Here is a 22,496-nt window from a genome sequence, read left to right as displayed (position 1 = left end):
CAATCAGGTGGATTGATGGTCTCTCTCAATTCCCATGTATTCTATGTAAGGGTCATTCCACGCGCAGTGATCACGGCACGTGTAATCGACCTTCACGGATTTAAATCAAAGGAATTGCTCATCTAGGGCCAATATATAAAAACCCAAATTTTTGTGTCTATTCAATCACCCCTCGGGCAATGGGAGCACTCTCTCCCCCCCCCCCCCCCCCGTTTTGGCAAATTGTCGAAACCCTTGATTTCCTTTTGAACATATTTCCGGTTCTATTTACTCTAGAACCAAACCGTAAGATGGGTTTTGAAGAAAATTCAAGGAGTTTAGAAAATATACTAGTTATTGGCGGCAGTGCTGCCAACTATCCGATTTTTTCAGCCAAATAGCAAATCAGCGATATTTTGAAGCAAAAAACGCTATTTCCCATATAAAATCGCAGGGGCACAACAATAAAAAAAACTAACTTGAGTATTCTAAGTTCACACATAATTTATCGTGAAGTAGACGAGAAATTATGAAAAATTACGTTTTTGGTTGCTTTTTAGCAGATCAGGGTCAATTTTTATGACTGTTTGAAGATTTTCTCAATGTTGGCCAATAAAAATGGATTTTTATATGAGAAAATTCGAGTTCTTCCCTTCAAAACAGTGCATCTCAGGATGCGCTCAAATTATATTGAGATTATAAGTGTTTTTATGTAAAAATATCTACAGAACACGATGGCATTAGAATCTTCAAAATTAAAATATTTGTAATAAGAAAAAAAAAACTTAATATTTAACTGAAAAAAATCGCATAGTTGGCATCACTGCCGCGAAAAGTTAAGCTCCTTGAGCAATTTTCTTCAAAAACCATTTTTCGAATGGATTCTATAGTAAATAGAACCGGTGATATTTGTAGAAGACACCTAATTTCTATTCTAAGTTAGTGTTGGCGCTATCTATGCGGTCACAGGTGGCACTAAAATTTTCTAACCAAGACATAACTCGTATTATGTATTGCAATTCTTCCGAACATACTATTCAGCTAAATCTAACCATTATTCTACAAAAATGTTTAGTTTGTTAGAACCTAGTACCGATACACTACCACGCACTGCTAGGCCCCATGCAAAACTGACTCAGACACCACTTCGCTAAAAGTTTAATAACTTCTTTTAACAAAGCCGAATTTACTAGCAGTCTTCGACAAAGTTGTACACAATTAAATTATATTTCTTATTTTCCCTTACTGTGATAATTCGATGCATACTGTGCCACCTAGCGGTGAAAATGCGAGCTAGTGGGTTATCTCCATATAAATTGTCGAAAAATCCCATACAAACTTCCGGCACGTTGGTCCGGTAGCTAGACTTGTCCGATTTGCTTCAAATTTAGAGCAAGTACTCCTGGTGGGACTAGGAATCGACTCCTTACAATCGTCGAACGGTTTTGTGTAATCATATAGGTGTACTAATTTTTGTTTTAAGTTTGTATACAAGAAACAAAGGGGTTGAATACGCAACCGCTCTCCTCTTGCTGCAATAAGTGTGCTGGATATGCTACACATAGCAATGCGGCGGTACGGTTTTTTGGTGTTGGTGTTTGTTTTTTCGTGTCGTGGAGAAGGCGGCCATCGAGGTTTTTAGATAGTGACGGACCACGGCATCGAACAGACGCCCCGAGTTTTTTTGTTTTTCCGGGATAGTTTCCAGCCACAATAACCAGTGCGGTGAAGTGCGCGTGACAATCCCGTTCGAAAAGTGCCGACCCGTGGTTCGGGTACTCAAGTGTTTTGGTGTCGGGTCGCCGGAAAAGGAAGCTAAGCGCCAAGGAGCAACTCGCTTCCCCGGCTAAGTATAAAGGACCCAGAAGACGCCTTTCCGCTCTCGCTGTGAAGGATCAGCCGAACGAGCCTAGCTCTCCTTCACAGCTAAGCTTCAAGGAGAGCGAAGCAGGGTGACCAAAGGTGCTCCCTGGGAAGTACACTGCGGTGACTTCTGGAATCTCTCGCGGGGAGCGAGTAGATCCGGCGATAATTCGCCATTGTCGCTAGGGAGGTTCCAACAAAGGAGCCAAGCTCACCTCCCTAGCTAAAAGTCAAGGACCGCTGCCGGCGCAGCCAACGACACCAGCAGGAGAACGCGGCCGTTGTGTTCCCGGCCAGTCGGAAGAAACCGCCCGCCTTCCCGCCATCGTCAGAAGCAGCTGATCAACTTCATCGACAGAGTGCAGCAAAGAGGAGATTTGGTGGAATAAAAGTCGGTAAATCTATTAGTTTATTTATCCTTTTTTGTTGTGAAACGAAAATCCGTAATTCTGTAGAAACACCTAGGCCACCCTGAAAAGAAGGGTACGCCGGGCAAACAAGAACCCGAGTAGTGGAAAACCCTTACTTACAAAGTAAAGAAAAAAGTAGGCAACCGCGGCATCCCAGTCGCCGTCGTTCCCCCAGCACATTATTCGGCAGCGGCTCACGAGTCAAAACTTCTTGGTATCATCCACTGCTTTAATTGAGGCCAGCAATCACTCCATAAACGATGAAGTCATCGAAGAAGCCCCACACACCTGCACGTATACCACACTATGAAGCCGACACCAACCACGAACGCGTGAATCAATAAATACATCTCCAATGCAACGCACGATCACGATCCGCAGTATTGAACGAGGAAAAATACACATGTCCAAATCGAAAATTATTATTATAATAATATTGCCGATTGATAGCCCATGTGAACATCGGCAAGAATGAACTAATCTTGTTGAGATCTGCGTTCAACATATTAACAACAATATGATTTAATTCGGTTATTCTCGCATGGTAATGACTACGAAACGGGAGCAAGTTTTAAAAGTTTCGCTGAACTATATTGAAAATTAGTCTAAATCTGTACCTTTTGAGTCACGAAGAAACTTAGTTGTCTGTCACAACAGTACATACTTATTGTTGATGGGAAAAATTGCTACTTGGGTGACCGTTCATTTCTAAATAAAACCCATACCGATGATGATTTTGACTATTTTGTGGTACCACCATCTTGCTTTCCAAAATGGCGTCAATCAATATCCGTATCTGCCGACCATCCACTCGCAAATGACTTCCATCTTGATGACAGTCTTCACTGTTTTGTGGAAACCGGAAGCCGCCATCTTGGTTTTCAAAATGGCGTCAATCATCAATTCTCGTCTTCTACTGATCACCCCGTTTCAAATGCCACCCATACTGCCAATGGTTTTCATTGTTTCCTTGGAACAGGAAGCCACCATCTTGGTTTTCAAAATGGCTTAAACAACCAATTTTCGTCTTTTGCTGACCACCCGCTTTACAATGACACCATTATTGACGGTGGTTTTCACTGCCTTGTGGAAACCGGAAGCCGCTATCTTTGCTTAGAAAATGGCGAAAAAATCAATTTCTGTCTTCTATTGACTTCCCCCTTTTGAATGACACTCATATTGACAATACTTTTGACTGTTGTGGTAACCGGAAACCGCCATCTTGGTTTTGAAAATGGCGTCAATTATAAATTTCCTCCTTCAAATAACACCCATATTGATGGTTGTTTTCACTGTTTTGTGGTAACCGAAAGCTACCATCTTGGTTTTCAAGTGACCATCTCTTTTCTAATGACACCCATATTGATGACGGTTTTCACTGTTTCTTTGGAACAGGAACCCGCCATTTTGGTTTTCGAATTGGCGTCAAAAATCATTTTTCGAATTGGCGTCAAAAATCATTTTGGTGGTTTTCACTATTTTGTGGTAATCGGAAGCTGCCATCTTGGTTTTCAAAATGGCGTCAAATGTTCATCCGTACGGAACCGGTGCCGGAATGGCCTTGAGGGAGCTGTAGAACCGTATGATTGGAAGAACTTCGCATTTCGTATAAAGCTATGAACCCAAATCGCTGGAATGATAGAAAAATATATACATTTTCCTAGGTTCTCCCGGAGCAGTTCTCCGGTGGCCAAGATTGGTCCAATTCATGTCTATTGTGAAAGATCAATGGGAAATAGTCATATGTAGCACATTTCAAAATACAATTACTTAAATTTATGGGATGTTTCTTCAAAACTCGTCCGTCACCCCACTGGGATGCCGGATATACCCCAAGGGAATTCGGATTAATTCCGGAACCGGTCCACGGATTTGAACAATACTCGGTATATAGAAACTGGACTAAATTCCAGATCTTTTAAAGCCGGTTCCATCCAATTTGGTCAAAAATTGACGAAATGAGAGCAAAATTTAAACAAAATTTTCAGAAAAATTTTAGCTTGGTACTGTAAAGGTTAAAGTAGAAGGGGTCACCTTAGTCCAGTTTGCAGTCGATTTTGCGCTCATAGTAAACAGAGAAACACGAGAATTGGTTGAATACAGAGCACAAATGTTTTTGACACAGTTTCAACAAATATCCACTAGTCTCATTCTCAAAATAAATACCGCCAAAACCAAATCTATACTTTTTCAAAGAAGCAACAAACAGCTGAACCTGAAATTAAACAACGAAGCGATTGAAACAGTTAACACTCATAAGTATCTGGGAACAACTTTCGATAAAAGTACACGAATCGGAGCACATCTTAGAGAAATGAAACCAAGCACAATGGACAGAATAAACATGAGCAAAATGATCAGTAGCAACAATCAGGGGACTAATCTACAACGGAATCATCAGAGGATACCTGGACTACAGTGCTTCCATCTACAATAACGCGAAAAAACGAATCTCGAATCAATAGTTGTAGCGAACAATACATGCCTACGAAAAATAACCGGATGTACCAAAACGACACCTATAAACAAATTGTATGCCATCGCAAGTTAGTCGCCCTTGCAACACAGAAGAACGCTATCAATTAACAAGGAACTCATAAATCATTTCCAATATCAAACACCAGTCTACCAACAACTTTAAGAGATGGATCATAATATAACCGCTCCAGAAACACAAACAAGTATCGAAAAAGCATACTGGACCCACAGAGAGATACTAAAAAAATGTCACACGCTAGGGTGTCACAGCACAGCCCCTTAAAAATTGAGATAGAAACCACACTGGACCAAAACGAATACAAGCGAGAAGGTACTCAGACAGCTGACGTTGAACCTACTTAACGGAAAATACAAAAATCGAATACATATATATATATTCATATATATATATATATATATATATATATATATATATATATATATATATATATATATATATATATATATATATATATATATATATATATATATATATATATATATATATATATATATATATATATATATATATATATATATATATATATATATATATATATATATATATATATATATATATATATATATATATATATATATATATATATATATATATATATATATATATATATATATATATATATATTTGATTTCTCGACAAACATATGATTACGGCCTAAAAGCCAACTGTCAAAATCCACTTTGAATGGAAATTCCAGACAAACCGTTACTAGTCGAACACAGTTCACAACAGTTTATGAAAGAGTAAACTTTTCTCTTTCGTTTATTATCAACATCTGTGATTGGCGTGTAACGGTTTGTCCGGAATTTCCATTCAAAGTGGATTTTGACAGTTGGCTTTTAGGCCGTAATCATATGTTTGTCGAGATTTTTGTATTTTCCGTTAAGTAGATTTAACGTCAGCTGTCTGAGTACCTTCTCGCTTGTATTCGTTTTGGTCCAGTGTGGTTTCTATCTCAATTTTTAAGGGGCTGTGCTGTGACACCCTAGCGTGTGACATTTTTTTAGTATCTCTCTGTGGGTCCAGTATGCTTTTTCGATACTTGTTTGTGTTTCTGGAGCGGTTATATTATGATCCATCTCTTAAAGTTGTTGGTAGACTGGTGTTTGATATTGGAAATGATTTATGAGTTCCTTGTTAATTGATAGCGTTCTTTTGTGTTGCAAGGGCGACTGACTTGCGATGGCATACAATTTGTTTATAGGTGTCGTTTTGGTACATCCGGTTATTTTTTGTAGGCATGTATTGTTCGCTACAGCTATTGCTTCGAGATTCGTTTTTTCGCGTTATTGTAGATGGAAGCACCGTAGTCCAGGTATCCTCTGATGATTCCGTTGTAGATTAGTCCCCTATTTGTTGCTACTGATCATTTTGCTCATGTTTATTCTGTCCATTGTGCTTGGTTTCATTTCTCTAAGATGTGCTCCGATTCGTGTACTTTTATCGAAAGTTGTTCCCAGATACTTATGAGTGTTAACTGTTTCAATCGCTTCGTTGTCTAATTTCAGGTTCAGCTGTTTGTTGCTTCTTTGAAAAAGTGTAGATTTGGTTTTGGCGGTATTTATTTTGAGATTGAGACTAGTGGATATTTGTTGAAACTGTGTCAAAAACATTTGTGCTCTGTATTCAACAAATTCTCGTGTTTCTCTGTTTACTATGAGCGCAAAATCGACTGCAAACTGGACTAAGGTGACCCCTTCTACTTTAATTTCGTGTAATGGTGTGGTGTATACGTTAAACAAGGTGGGTGACAGGACGTCTCCTTGCGATAGTCCATCACTTATTGGTCTTTCTACCATGTCTTTGCCATCTTGGATTTGAATTTTCCGATCCGAAAGGAATGTTGAAGTCCAGCTTATGAATTCCCGTGGAATTTCGTATTTTTGTAGGATCTCTTCTAGTGTTGTTGCTTTTACCGAATTGTAAGCGTTGGCTAGATCGATGAAGATTGCGCCGGCTACTTTTTTCTCCCTTTTGATCGATGTTATTTCATTTAGGACTGTGGGCAGAGACCGTACCGACAGGAAGCAATACCGGAATCGAAAGAAAAAGGAACACAAATGGATAAAATACCCTACGATAAATAAAAAGAAATGAGATAGTTTTAGAATTGCGTGTTTACTCTGTTAAGTACAGTTCAGTAATGAAAAGAATATAAAGACTACATTTATTCTGTGTGTTGTTCGCTGATGTTGGTATTAACCCACTGAAAAGTCGATGCGGGGGGTAAGATACTGGATGGTTGAACCAAGATGTATCATGTGAGAGGTGGTCATTGTTCCCTCCAACACTCCTTCTCAATGAGCACCGAGCCATCCTATTTCGATAGACCGATATGTTCTAACAGTTGCTGAAACCTTATTGCACCTAACGGCTTCGTAAGTGCATCTGCTACCATCTACTCCGACGGACAATACACAAGCTTTATTACACCACCTTCGCATAAGTCCTTGATGAAGTGCTGTTTTGTATCGATGTGCTTCGAACGCTTACTCGTGCGCTCTACTTGCACAAAACTGAGACAGCTTTGGTTGTCTTCAAAAAGTGTAGTTGCGTCCAGTTGTATTTCTCCAAGATCCTCCAACAATCTCCGCAGCCAAATGAGCTCCTGGCATGATTCACTCAGCGCGTTATATTCAGCCTCCATGGAGGAAAAACTTACACACGACTGCCGGTGACTAACCCAAGCCACGGGTCCACCTCCGAAGAAGAAAATATATCCGGTCGTAGACCTCCTAGTAGCATGATCGCCGGCCCAATCAGCATCGGAGTAACCGACAAGTGCCCACCCATCTCCAGCACTGAATGTCAATTTTAACTCCTTCGTACACTTGAGGTATCTGACGACACGTTTGGCAGCCGTCCAATCCATCTCTGTTGGTGCGCTGACTTTACGGCCGAGTAGTGACACGCTTGCAGCTATATCCGGTCTTCCATTCACCGCAACGTAGAGTAAAGCACCTACTAGACTGCGATACAAAGTTGTGTCACCAAACGGCGCTCCGTTATTTTCTGATCTGGTGTATCCCGTGTCCATTGGTGTCTTGGAATTATTGCAATCTTCAAGTCCAAACTTTAAAATCAACATTTCAATACACTTGGTTAGTCGCAGACTGAAGCAACCATCCTTTCGACGAACTTCATATCCGAGAGTGTTTGGCCGCTCCGAGATTCGTCACATCAAACTCCGTTCGTAGTGCTTCATAAACTTCGATAATGGACGCTTCGTCAACGCAGCCAATCAGAATATCGTCGACATAGACGAGCAGAAAGGTAACATTTCGATCATCACGACGTATGTACAAGCAAGGGTCGGACTCACACTGCGTGAATCTCAGTTTATTCAACACCGCATGAAGAGCTCGGTTCCAGCAGCGCGCCGACTGCTTGAGTCCATATATGCTCTTTTTGAGTCTACCTACGTACTTCTCCTTTCCGACGATTTCGTACCCGAGTGGTTGACTCGACTGTCCCATTCAAATACGCGGTCTTGACATCGAAATGCTGAAGACTCATCCCATTCTTGCCTGTAAGTGCCAGTAGCGCTCGAAATGTCTCCTGTCGTGTTACCGGTGCTGCAAAAACATCCACATAATCCACACCATAGCGCTGGTTGAATCCCTGTGCAACCAATCTTGCTTTAAATTTCACGACATCACCTGTTTCATTTCCCTTAAGTTTGAAAACCCATCGTGAACCAATCGTCTTCGTTCCTTTCGGCAATTAGACAAGATCCCAGGTTACATTTTCTGCATGCGCCTCCATTTCGGCATCCATCACCTTCTTCCAGTCCGCAATCTTCAACGCCTTACTATAATCGGTTGGTTCTTCCCATTTACACTTTGTAATCCCAACTGCAAAATCGCCATAACGTATCGGAGGGATTCCTCTTGTTCGCATCGCATCTCGTTGCAATTCTGGCTCCTCCTCAATCGGAAATTCTTCATAGCCGAGAAATGGATCATCATTAGCGTCGTCCCAACCTTCGAATTCAACTGACGATCCATCGTCATCATCTCCTTCCGGTACAGCCAATTTTTGTGACGTGATAGTAATTGGGATTTCAATCTCACTTTCTGGTTTTGCAGACGTAACAGATTCGTCCAATGCACAAATTTGCTCCGATCCGCTTCCAATCTCGATAAATCACGACTGACAGTCACACGATTGTTGGAAAGATCGACTAATCGGTATCCCTTATGGTTCTCGAAATACCCTACGAAGGTGAGCTTTACTGCTTTCTGGTCTAGCTTAGATCGCTTCGAATCTGGGATATGCACGTATGCATCACACCCGAACACTCGAAGATGAGCAAGATTCGGTTAACGATGTGTCCAAAGCTCATACGGAGTCTTCTTTACTACTCGAGAAGGCAGACGGTTCTGTATGTACGCCGCCGTCAGTACTGCTTTACCCCAGTACGTTTTGCTCATTCCTGCATCGGCTAACATGCAAATTGCCATCTCCTGTAGTGACCGATTTTTACGTTCAGCGATGCCATTCTGTTGGGGCGAGTAGGGCGTGGTAAACTGCGATTTTATTCCCTTCCGTTTCATAAAATTCGCGTAACACTTGGTTGACGTATTCGCCACCACCATCGGACCGAATAACGAATGGTTTTCTGCCGAAGACGTTCTGCACCCAACGAACATACTGCTTAATTTTCCGGCCACTTCGCTCTTATGCTTTAGTAAATATACGATAGTGTACCGACTGCAATCGTCGATTGGGGCCATATGATAACGATTGCCAGATGGAGTTGTAGTTTCCATCGGCCCGCAAAGATCTGTGTGTCACTTCCAGTGGCCTCGTCGTTTTCCGCTCGGTTATCGGTGGGAACGGCTTCCGTGCCAGCTTACCCTTAAGGCAGCATTCGCAGGTAATACGAGCACCGCAGTCTTGTAAATTAAATCTACATACCAGATCTTTCATTCGTCGAAACACTTCCGGGTCACGATGCCCAACTCGTCGATGCCAAGTGTGTTGACACTTCTCGTGATGTTCAGTTCCAACCTTCAGCGATTGTGCATGAACGCGCAACTTTATCACCTACTGCCACGATTTCACCAACCGGACATACAACGGCATAATCCGATGCACTAAACTTCGCTACAAACCCTTTAGCAGCCAGCTGGCTTACCGAGATTAGACCACTGTCTAAATTCGGCACATATAGCACATTTTTTAGACTGATATCCACACTCTCACCATGACCATTTTCACCAAACAGGACACCTTCGTCGATGCCGGAAGATTTTGTTTGATTACCATCAGCAAGAGTTACTTTCGATTCGAAACTTTTGTGCAGTGTCGACAAGAACGATTTGTCACTCGTCATATGGTACGATGCACCGCTGTCAATTATCCAACAGTTCGACTTTATTTCACCAGCCATAAAACAAACAGTGTTGGTTGTTTCGTGCACTTGCTTTGCTTTCGGGTTTCCGTCATTCGAATTCTGTTTTCTCGCTTATTCGTTATAAGCTCCCCTCTGTGCCTGCCACTTTTTGCAATGCTTCCGGAAATGTCCCGGTAGTTTGCAGAAATAACACACTCTTTCCGGCTTTTTACTGCTTCCCATGTCCAATTTCATCGCTTTCATATCTAGCGATAGAGATGCAGTCTTCTCCCGACGCTGATTGTATTCATTCAACAATCGAGTTTTCACGAGCGTAACAGTCCAGTCTTCATACGCCCAGCTATGGAGACTTTGCACCAGTCCATGATAAGATGGCGGAACACTTTTAAAAATCATAGCGATTTGCAATGATTCATCCAGGTTCCGACCTGTTGCCGTCAACTTGTCGAACAATTCTTCCATACCGGAAAGGTGCTTTTCCATATCTTCGCCTTCTGGCATACTAGCACTACACAATGTCATGCATGACAGACATTGTCGCCTTTTCGTGGTGTTCTTTGAGAGCATTCCACACGCCACGTGCACTGTCCGTATTTTTAACCAATTTATACTGACTTTCCTCGATGAAAAGCCCAATGTTCGCCCGCGCTTTTCGATCGTGATTCTTCCACTCTTCGGCCACCGCATCTGGCTTCGCAAAGCTTATCACTTCCCACAGGTCTTCTTTTTCGAGCAACCATTCCATGCGCTGTTTCCAGGAGCCCCAATTGGTCTGGTTAAGCTCCGAAAACGTGATTTTGTACTGTCCGCCATTTTGTAACACACGCAGCCTCGTGTTATATTCGCGCACGACCGAGTAAGAAAGAAAACAAACGACTCTTGCAACGGCCCTGATTTAGTTCGTCACTTTTCCACGACTTCCGCGCACCTGGGCCCATAACCTGTGGACAGAGACCGTACCGACAGGAAGCAATACCGGAATCGAAAGAAAAAGGAACACAAATGGATAAAATACGCACGATAAATAAAAGGAATCGAGTTAGTTTTAGAATCGCGTGTTTAGTTTGTTAAGTACAGTTCAGTAATGAAAAGAATATAAAGCCTACATTTATTCTGTGTGTTGTTCGCTGATGTTGGTATTAACCCACTGAAAAGTTGATGTTTTATGGATCAACACGGCTCTAACTAGGGAATTTGTTTCGAAAACAGTGTGAAGTGCGTAATGAATATCATGATTGCCATATGAAGACTGATAAATTTTGGATTTATTGCGGTTTTTGATCAGTCAATGGAATCCGAAGCATGATGGCGTGCTTTCAGCCTTCTGTGTGTGGTAGTGTGCTATATCTTACTGAGCGGAACTGGGCAGCGCAATATCAACCAGAGGAGCATACCTCAAATGGGTGAGAGCGTTCTGATTTACATATATTTATTATTATGTGCTAGAGAAGTGTTGACACCTAATTTAAGTTGTTTATACAGAATATCTAGAAGTGCGAACTCCAATATCATACCGAGATGCCATGATAAATTACATGAATTTCAAAAAACAACCTAGACACTGCGAAAATGAATGGATAAGCAAGGACATATGCAGAAGTAAGAAATTCTTGGCAGAAAACCCCAATCTGGTTATCACCAAAGCGGACAAGGGAAACAAAACCGTCATCATTGCATCTGAGGAGTACGAACAGAAAATGGAGGACCTTCTGAGTGATGAAAGCACGTACAAACAACTGAAATCGGACCCCACATCGAAAGTTCTAAAGAAAATCGGTGTATTGGTGGATGGGTGGCGCGATAGCAAGTACATCGACGCGCGCACACGCCGGAAGATAAAAATATCCAGTTGTAATCCACCAAGAGTCTATGGTTTGCCAAAAATACACAAACAGGACAGACCTCTCCGCCCGGTGGTTTCGACGATTGGATCAGCAACGTACAATGTGGCCCAATTTCTATCTGGAGTGATTGGAAATATAGTAGGAAAAACTGAGTACCACATTAAAAATAGTTTTGAGTTCGCTGATCAAATAACAGGAACACAGATCACCGAAGATGTAGTTCTTTTCTCTCTGGATGTGACGTCGTTGTACACGAACGTGCCTGTTGATTTTGCCCTGGACTGCTTGAACGAGAGATGGGAAGAGGTGGAGAAACACACAAGCATCGATCAACACAGTTTCATGGAGGCGGTTAAGCTTGTGTTGGAATCGACGTTTTTCGTACATCGGGGTGTAATATATGCACAAACTTTCGGCGTCCCTATGGGCTCTCCACTCTCACCAGTCATTGCGAATGTGGTGATGGAGCGATTGGAACAGAAGTGCATAGCATCATTAGAGAGAAAACAAATACCTCTAATGATGTACCGTCGGTACGTAGACGATTGCTTCTGTGTGGGCAAAAGGGAGCACATTCAAGAAATCTTAGACTCGTTCAATAATTTCCACAGTAAACTCCAGTTCACCATTGAAGAGGAGGACAACGGGAAATTGAGATTTCTTGACATGATGCTAACCAGAAACCATGATCGCATCGAAAGAGTTTGGCTACCCAAACAAGCGGATGGTAGATATCTGGATTTCAATTCAGAGAGTCCCTATTCGCATAAATGCAACACGGCAATTGCACTCGTAGATCGAGCAGTTAAGCTCTCCGACTGTAAAAACCGACCAGCGGCAATCGAAACAGCCAAAAAGATATTGCGAATAAACCATTACCCCTACTGGTTTGTTCGCAAAATTCTGAAAGATCGGGTCCATAAACACTATAATGGCCTACAGCAGAATAAAGATGCGACTGCTGAAATGGCATATGTAGCTGTGCCATACGTCCCGGGACTCAGTGAAAAACTAGAGAAAATTCTGAGAAAACACGATACAAAACTTGCTTTCAAGCCAAAAGATAAAATAAAAAACAGAATTTTCTCCAAACTGAAAGACCCGATCCCACCAGGGAAACAGAAGAACGTGGTGTATTCGATTCCGTGTGGAACAGGCGATGGCAAAACGTATGTAGGACAAACGGGGAGAAGGCTGGAAACGAGAGTAGCGGAGCACAAGAACGACGCGAAGAAAAAAGATGCGAGAACTGGTTTAGCACAACACACATTGCAAGAAGGACACATCTTCGATTTCGACAACACCCGGATACTGGAACGAATCGAAAACCAGGAGAGCAGACTAACTGCAGAGATGTTTCCCATCAAAATTCTCGGCGAGGAAAAAACGGTGAACCTACAAAGAGAATGTGGAACGTTCTGCACAACATACGACGGTCTGGTCACCAAGCTTCGACAGTGTTTGAATAGCGAGGAACGCAGACAGTCGAAGAGTGATCGCCCGCCTAGCGGTGGAGAGTGAACGAGAGTGAATGGAGATGCGTGATATAAGTTTATGTGAGTTAATTGTAAATTGTGTTTAATTTGTGAATGCTAGCTTTGTAATTTTTTGTGAACAATTTGATGTTAACGTTAATGCTAAATAAATGTTTGTAGGCGTCCGACGATGGCTGAAGAGCAGTAAGCCGAAACGTTACGTGTGGTAATGGGAAAATTTGGAGTTTTCATTTTCACCGAGAAAAGTCAACAAATCCATGAAATAAATATGTTGCGGTGACCATAAAATCTTATACAGTCAAGATAAGTTAGTTACATCCCGAGTGTTTTTTGGGAGTGACCGATAGGCGTACTGTCGGGGAGGGGGGGGGGGTATTCCGGGCAGACCGTGATTCGCAGATTACAAATCACAGCAATAGACGAAGCAGAAAAATTCTATTTTATAAAATGTTAACGGCGAGCTACGGTTTGTCCGGAGTTTTCTCTTTGGGTGGGTGGTGGCAGTGTGATTGTTGGCCATTTGCAGATTGCACGCGAGACATTTTTGTGTGTGCGTATATACCCGTTTCGCAGCGCAGAGCTATCCGTGCTGTTGATGTGTGCATATCATAGGAGTAGCTCTTACTGGTTGACGTACTGTACCTGTGATAAAATACAAATGGATCATGTTAACGGCTTACATATTTATGCGTACTGACAGTTACACAGTAGGCCGTATGTAGCATTCCTGATTGCATTTTTGGTGGATGCAATCAACGATTGCTGTAGCATACAAATTTGCCATGGTGTGGGTAGATGTCGGATAGATTTGTGCTCTTGTGTAAATGCGCCACTATAGGCCGGCTTCCATCAGCGGAGCAGAGCATCAACGTTCACGTCATCGTTCCGTCGAAATGGCATTGATGCATTTCTCGTGTGCGCATTAACATGCCGTTAAAATTGTCCATTCTGTTGATGTGTTCGAGTGTTTGTAAAGGAGCTGCATGAGACTAGTTTTGACGTTCCACAGGCGTGCTGTGCCGGTATGGGAAGAGTGGCGGGTTGTGTGCATGTTGTTCTGGAACTGCTACGGTGTGGATGTGTGTACACCGATTGCGCAAACTTTACTTCGTAATATGTGTGGTATTGGTGGTTTGAGCGGCCACGCTCTCGGAAAGTCGGAATCGGTTTAGGTGGAGATTGAGAGGGTAACTTGGCCCCTTGCTCTTTTTGCTGAGTGTTGTGTTGGTATGTTCCGTCTCATTTCTGGAACATGTTTCGTGGTAGGGGAGGGCAGGATAGCGGCGTATCGGAGGTGATGGTAACCGGATGAATATGGCTTGGTGGTTTAGGTAGAATGAGTGGAGGTTCTCGGTATTTTCCTTGCATGGAACTTTATAGCGAGCGGGTTTGGTCTAGTGTCTTTCAGCGCAATTGGAAATGCATTCCAATCTGTTTCAGATTTGTTCCATTTTTGTGATCATTTCATTCTATTTTTTTTCTATTCACTCTTATTTCGGTGCGAGTGGGATGACATCATGTAGACAGTGGGCCGAATTAGGAAAACTCTAGAAAGAGAACTGCGGAGATTCCATTTTGGATCGATTGGATTCGCGTTTAGCTGTCAAAAAACGGATCCAATCGAACATTGCCTATCCTTATAACATAGGATGTGTTGCCATACAATGCCGGGGCATACGTTGCCAAAAATGCTGTTTTTCTCTCCGCAGTTCTCTTACTAGAGTTTTTCTAGGCCGAATTAGTGTTGAGTTTATTGATGTTCATATATATCACGCCTTTTTTGAGAAGGGCCAATAAGCAAAATGACTGAATCGAGTAAAATGGGTTTGAAATTTTGCTAATATATTTCAATCTGCTATTTGAAAACGAAGGCGAATTTTTTTAAAAACAATGCACACATTCGTTGTAGTTTGATCTATACTTTGATAACATGCAATAATTTCTGAAGATTTTACTTGATTTGAGGGGATTTTTGCTCAAAAAACATTAATGGCCCTTTAATTTCACTGTATAGATCATTGGCCGTTTACCTTTGGTCCTTTGCCAAACTTTAAATGTTTTTTGGTTGTTGGCTATTATGTACGTTTTTATGTTTTAGAAAGTATTCTGAACACATTTAAAATGTCCATAGCATAATTTCGCACGCGCATTTGATTAAAGTATTATTAAATTAGACAAACAGGATCAAGAAAATTTCTAGTTCTACTGATTTGTCCCAATTTGAATATCAATCAAGATATTGAAGCAATTTACACCTTGTACGGTGTTTTTAATTTATTTGACAAGCATACATTGCTTACTGGATATTAAACTCGATAGATTTCGATCAAAAAGTTTATTTCATAACAGTTTTAGCCTTCGCCTTGAAAGGTTGTGTTTGCTGATTGGTTGTAGCAACCAAGGCTGTGCAAGCCGTGAATAGGCTAGAAGTTTGTGTACCGTGTCAGTATTTGATGCCGTGTTGGTGCGGAGACAGGCAGGATTGTTGGCTGCGATTCATCCGTACTAGACATTCATCCGTACTAGTGCAGATACGGGATTTTGAGTATTTGTGTACCTAGCCACGCTGCGTAGTAGGGGAATACCTCTGGACCCACAGGTAAGCGGCGGCCCCACCTTTGTGGTGGTAGTGGTTACGCTGCATACAGTCGGCGCTAAGTGAGACAGAGCTGCATCTTGTTGGTGAAGCGTCTCGCTTCATCATCACTTATTCATCTGTGCTAGTGCAGAAACGGGCTTTTGTGTATTTGTGTACCTAGCCACGCTGCGTAGTAAGGAAATACCCCTGGACCCACAGGTAAACAGCGGCTCCATCTTGGTAGTGGTGGTTACGCTGTGTTCAACCCGAGCGTGACAGAGGGAGACAGCGTGAATCTGCAACTCTTAAAAGGACAGGTAGATTTTAATATAATTTTGCTAGTGTTATTATTTAATGTACTTACTGTGTATGGTAGGCGAGATGGAGGATAGTGAGATGGAATCCTCCATTTCACAAGAGCAAAATTTTTCTGATCCCCCTCCCTCAACTCCCCTTAGAATAAAATTATACCCCAAGGGTCTTCTGGACCTTGGCAGGTTTTCTTCAGGCGGAAAGGAAAGCCATTAAACCTTGTGCAAATTGCACGGGATCTGACTTCACGATTTTCTGCTGTAACAGAGATCGTGAAAGTAAATAAAGACAAAATTCGAGTTAGCATTGATAACATTAGACAAGCTAACGAGATAGTAGCCTGCGAACTCTTCACGCGTGAATATAAAGTTTATATACTTTCCCGCGATATAGAATGCGATGGAGTCATCTCCGAACCCAGCCTCACTGCCGAGGATATACTTAAGCATGGTGTTGGTTGTTACAAGAACGCCCTGCTTAATAAGATAAAAATACTCGATTGTAAGCAATTGTACTCAGTATCACATGAAGAAGAGAAAAAAGTTTCCCGACCATCCTATTCATTTCGTGTAACTTTCGCTGGGTCTGCTTTGCCTAGCCATGTTCTTATTAATAAAATTCGTCTCCCCGTTCGCCTTTTCATCCCTCGTGTGATGAATTGCCTCAATTGTAAACAGCTTGGCCACACAGCCACTTACTGTTCCGATGAGGTACGGTGTGGCAAATGTGGGGGGCCTCATCAAGAGGATACATGCAATAAAAACTTAGAAAAATGTTTACATTGCGGAGAAACTTCACACGAGCTCCTTGCATGTCCCATATATAAATTGCGGGAGGAGAAAATTAAACGATCCTTGAAGGAGAGATCTAAGCGCTCTTATGCAGAAATACTGAAAAATGCTACTCCTGAACCCATGGTCCCAGAAAACAGATACGCTATTCTATTGCCGAAAGAGTCTGACTCTGACGAAGCGTCCGAAGGTACATCATTTGTTTTACCTAGAGGATCCAGGAAAAGAAAACAATCCTCTTTTCCCAAACTGCCAAGCAAGGGCCTTAAAATTTCTCCTCCAACAAATAAATTGCGGCCAAAGCTAAAGAATTCCGATGCAATACCGAAGCCAGTCCCTCCCGGTTTTGGTAATGTACAATCCAAAAAGAACACCATTACTGGAAATAATAAAACTTCAACTTCCTCCGAGCCTCAACCGGGGATAGGTTTATTGAAATTTTCTGAAATTGTTGATTGGATTTTCAAAGCATTCAATATTTCTGAACCACTAAAAAGTATACTTTCAGCGTTCCTCCCAACAATTAGAAAATTTTTAGCGCAGCTGATTGCTCAATGGCCCATCCTTGCAGCGATTGTATCTTTCAATGGGTAATTCACCTCCTCCAATGAAAGATTCCATCACTGTTTTACAGTGGAATTGCAGAAGTATCATACCTAAAATTGACTCCTTAAAAATTTTGCTGCATAATTTGAAATGCGATGCTTTTGCTTTATGTGAAACATGGCTTACCTCAAACATTAATTTCAACTTGAATGATTTCAACATTATTCGCCTAGACCGAGACACCCCGTATGGAGGTGTGCTTCTAGGAATTAAAAAGTGCTATTCTTTCTATAGAATTAACATCCCCTTGTTTGCGGGCATTGAGGCTGTAGCTGGCCAAACGAATATTAAAGGCAAAGACATGTCTATCGCTTCTATATGTACCTCCCAAAGCTCAAATTGGACAACGTCAGATTTTTTAGGTAGTGGAATCCATGGCTCCTCCGCGGCTGATACTGGGAGACTTCAACTCGCACGGAGTATTGTGGGGTTCCCTCTTCAATGATCGATCCTCTTTGATATACAATGTTTGTGACGAGCTCAATATGACAGTTTTAAATACAGGCGAAGCAACACGCATTCCCAGACCACCCGCACGACCAAGTGCACTAGATCTATCTCTATGCTCGACATCACTTCGGTTAGATTGCACGTGGAAGGTTGTACCTGATCCTCCCGGTAGCGATCATTTGCCAGTCGTTATTTCAATTAACAGTGAATTAGGCCTCACGAATTCAATCAATGTCCCTTATGACTTGACACGAAATATTGATTGGAAAAAATACCAATCTTTAATTTCCACTTCTCTTGTTTCGACGGAAAAGCTACCACCTACCGAAGAATATGAATTTCTAGCGAGTTTGATTATTGAAGCAGCAGAACAAACCCAAACGAAATGCAATCCTGGCATGACAATGAATAGCCGGCCTCCTAATCACCTCTGTGAAGTTGGCCGGAAAATTCGCGGAAATTCGATGAACTAAATTTTAATCGTTTGGTGGTCGTTTGGTGGTGATTGGTAGTCGGTTTTTAACGTTTGGTGGTGGGCGGGTAATTAATAAAAAAATATTAAAAAATTAACGTGAAGTTGGCCGGAATAAAATGAAACATCATTATTTCACTACCAAATCTATTCAGATCGATAGGAAATCGTTTGGTGGTCACGAATATGCAATTTTTTTGGTTTGGTGGTGAATAGTTAGTTAGTTATTCGCAAAAACAACAAATCGAAACTAACAACCAAGCATCTCCATTAAAATTCTTATCGGAGGAAGCGCATGGTGTTTCGTATTTTCAAAGCTTTACAACACGTGCTTTCACAAACTGTTTGTAATGCTAAATTTTCTTTATATTCAAAAGCATATATACCACCGTTGTTTGCATATTCGTCCCGTCCCAATATCACAGAATATGTGTCAATTATGCGTTCCGTAAATTGACTGTCTACGCGAGGGTCAAAGGACTGAGTCGTGTTATTGCATCCGCGGTTATAACGTCCGCATGGAGTGCGTCGCAACGTATGGGACATTATGACGCACAGGAATGTATTATAATATCCGAAAGTAAGAATGTGTCAAAAGATCCGAAATCGTTCGTGTTGCAAGTCCGAAACGATACTGCGTCAGTATGTCTGGGATCCTATAATGCATATGAATGTTATGATGTAAAGTTATTGTGTTGCAAGGTCTGGGAATAAATGGCAAACTCATAGTTTCGAATGTAATGTTACATAAGAACTGCGTAATAACACGGGGATGTTTCATAAAGTCTGTGACGTTATGAAAACGAATATGCGTCATGAAGTACTGAACTGTATGACACTTATGATTTAAGGATCATATTTCGTTATCAAAATCCTGGACACTGAATCGTACTTTTACACAGCAATAAATAAGAATTTTATGTTAGACGTCATTCCAAACTTGATACAAATTACCAAACCATTATTCACAAAATGACGAGACTTGCATGCGCAGTTGCATAAAATTCCAATTATTTTCATTTAAAGTAAAACTGCGAGATTTTAGAAATAAAGCGATATGGTAAATCAAATCAATCGTTAAACTATATCATTTTTTATGATCGTATATATCAGGGTTACACTGAGCGACTATATTCGTAAATCTGGCAAATATAGGTTTCGTTCAAACACAAATATAAGCAATTCTCCAGGTAAAGTTTCTATTTTAATTGCGAGTATTTTATAAATACCACGAAACGACTTTGGGAGGCTTAGTACGAATCGGGCTTATTAATCGAACGATTTTTTTGATGGAATATTTGAGAAAGTTTCTAATATTGTGCTAGAGAGCGCTATTTTGAAACAAATGTATTCCAAATAATTAGATTTTTGTTAGTAATAACACTTAATTAAAACAAGTAAATTATCATTTTTATGGATCCGCTGTATGGTATCTTTCATCATATATCTTTCTTTAAGTGAGACTATCAACTATGTTTGCTTAATCGGTGTCTGAATTGTAGAATATGCGTTGGTCAAATTCGGACCTGATACGAGATCGCAAAAAAACCGTTTGAGGGGATAGTGTGCGAAATCGGTCAAGCTTTCAAGAAAACATTAGTTATTGCAAATCGATTGACAGATTTCAATGTTACACTTCAAAAAATTATGAATCTTATCGTTGACGTAATTTCAAATATGACACAATTTAGCAAAACGTAATTCACGAAGTGACGAAATATAACCGTGTTCCATTTAATCTTACATGAAAGCTGTATTTTTCATGCGCAGTGCTATAAAATTAAACTTGTCAACATTTAAAACAATCACCGTATGTGGAGTAAGATTTCGTGATTTAGGAAAGTCATCATCATGAAAAATGAAAATCGAACATAAAACTATGTCATTTTTATTCTCGAATATGTCAGGGTCAGGTGATGAAAATACACACGATTTTTTTGGGTATGTAGTTCGTAACTCCATTTTTAGATGATTTGGGTCAGCTCCTACTTTTATTGTATATTTACTATAAAGTTTCACATATCGAAGAGAACTTTTCATTTCCGGACCAATTGATCAGACTTTCGCAAAAAAAAACAAATATATTAAAATCTGTTGACATGGTCGAATCACTCAGTCCCCCTACGAGTTGTTTGTATGTATTCAGATGAAATTGTTATTTAAATTAATTGATTGTGAATTCAAATCTAGTTAATAAATAATTAGATTGTTTGATGAAATGTACGAAAAACTTCGTTATATCTATCGTTCGTAATATACACGAGAAATGTTTAGGTATTTTGTCGAAGAATTCGTACAATTAACGAAATCGATTCGTTATCGACCAACGAAATTTTTGTTGTACTATTTACGAGCTACTACTACTAAACTAACTTCAAAACTCAATTTTGATAAATTTTACGATAGAGTTTTCGTGAACATTACGAATAACATTCACACTATTAGCGCAAAAGATTCGGAGTAGACCCATTTTTTCTTCAAATGATCTTATTGCAAACCATGGAAATAGTTTTAACAATAATTATTAACTGGCCCATTCTAGTACCAAAAAAATGGTAAGCATTTTCCGATACAATCGATTTTTGCTATTCTCATATAGAAAGGCTATGCAATTGCATAATTTATTGAACTAAATTTTAATCGATTGCTGGTTGTTTGGTGGTGATTGGTAGTCTGTTTTTAACGTTTAGTAGTCAGCGGTTGATAAATAAAAAATATTAAAAAATTAACGTGAAGTTGGCCGGAATAAAATGAAACATCATTATTTCACTACCAAATCTATTCAGATCGATATGAAATCGTTTGGTGGTCACGAATATGCAATTTTTTTGGTTTGGTGGTGAATAGTTAGTTAGTTATTCGCAAAAACAACAAAGCGAAACTAACAACCAAGCATCTCCATTGAAATCCTTATCGGCGGAAGCGCATGGTGTTTCGTATTTTCAAAGTTTTACAACACGTGCTTTCACAAACTGTTTGTAATGCTAAATTTTCTTTATATTCAAAAGCATATATACCGGCGTTGTTTGTATATTCGTCCCATCCCAATATCACAGAATATGTGCCAATTATGCGTTCCGTAAATTGACTGTCTATGCGAGGGAAAGGACTGAGTCGTGTCATTTCATCCGCGGTCATAACGTCCGAATGGAGTGCGTCGCAACGTACGGGAGATTATGACGCACAAGCATGTATTATAATATCCGAAAGTAAGAATGCGTCAAAAGATCCGAAATCGTTCTTGTTGCAAGTCCGATACGATACTGAGTCAGTATGCCCGGGACCCTATAATGCATATGAATAATTGGATGTTATGATGCAAAGTTATTGTGTTACAAGGTCTGGGAATAAATAACGCACTTACAGTTTCGAATTTAATGTTGCATAGGAACTGCGTAATAACATGAGAATGTTCAAAATGCGCTTATTCATTCGTTATCGAGCACTCAGTCGAGATAGAAGTCTTTTGTCATCGGTCCGTACACTCTATAGCGACAAATAGTGTTAATCCGCGTTCATGGTTATTTGCACACTCTACGCCTAGTTGAGGTTTCAGTATTTTTTCCCTTCTTTTGTGTTTCTGTTTCTGTACCGTTAGCCGGTGAAGCAGTGTTCTTCTAGTAAGCCGTCTGGATACCGTTACCTACACAAGCTAAGTATTAGTTTTCGTTTCCCCTTCTTGGTTGTCTTAATAACGTGCACTGGGCAATAGGCCCGTGCAAAAATGACTTCCCCTGACAGCGGTTCGTCTCAAGGTGAGATGGACGTCGAAATAAAATCGGCTCCCCGGCTCAAAGTATATCCGAGCTCGGCCACCGGGCCATTTGTGATCTTCT

The 22,496-nt window shown here is 40.7% G+C and overlaps 2 protein-coding genes across 2 annotated transcripts in view; one reads left to right on the top strand and one right to left on the bottom strand.

Annotated features, from left to right (window-relative positions):
* Positions 1-7,150: 7,150 nt before the first annotated feature.
* Positions 7,151-7,789, bottom strand: LOC131696374 (uncharacterized). The gene has a single exon (XM_058984919.1). The coding sequence runs from the start codon at positions 7,787-7,789 to the stop codon at positions 7,151-7,153; it is 639 nt and encodes a 212-aa protein (XP_058840902.1).
* Positions 7,790-11,634: 3,845 nt separating this feature from the next.
* Positions 11,635-22,496, top strand: part of LOC131696373 (uncharacterized) — a 67,389-nt gene continuing 56,527 nt past the window's right edge. The window contains exon 1 of the mRNA XM_058984918.1: positions 11,635-13,414. Within this exon, the coding sequence (XP_058840901.1) occupies positions 11,635-13,414 (1,780 nt within the window). The remainder of the gene's footprint in view (positions 13,415-22,496) is intronic.

This window comes from Topomyia yanbarensis, chromosome 1 (assembly GCF_030247195.1).
Source record: "Topomyia yanbarensis strain Yona2022 chromosome 1, ASM3024719v1, whole genome shotgun sequence".
NCBI lineage: Eukaryota > Metazoa > Arthropoda > Insecta > Diptera > Culicidae > Topomyia > Topomyia yanbarensis.
This window is presented reverse-complemented; position numbering and strand designations above follow the sequence as displayed.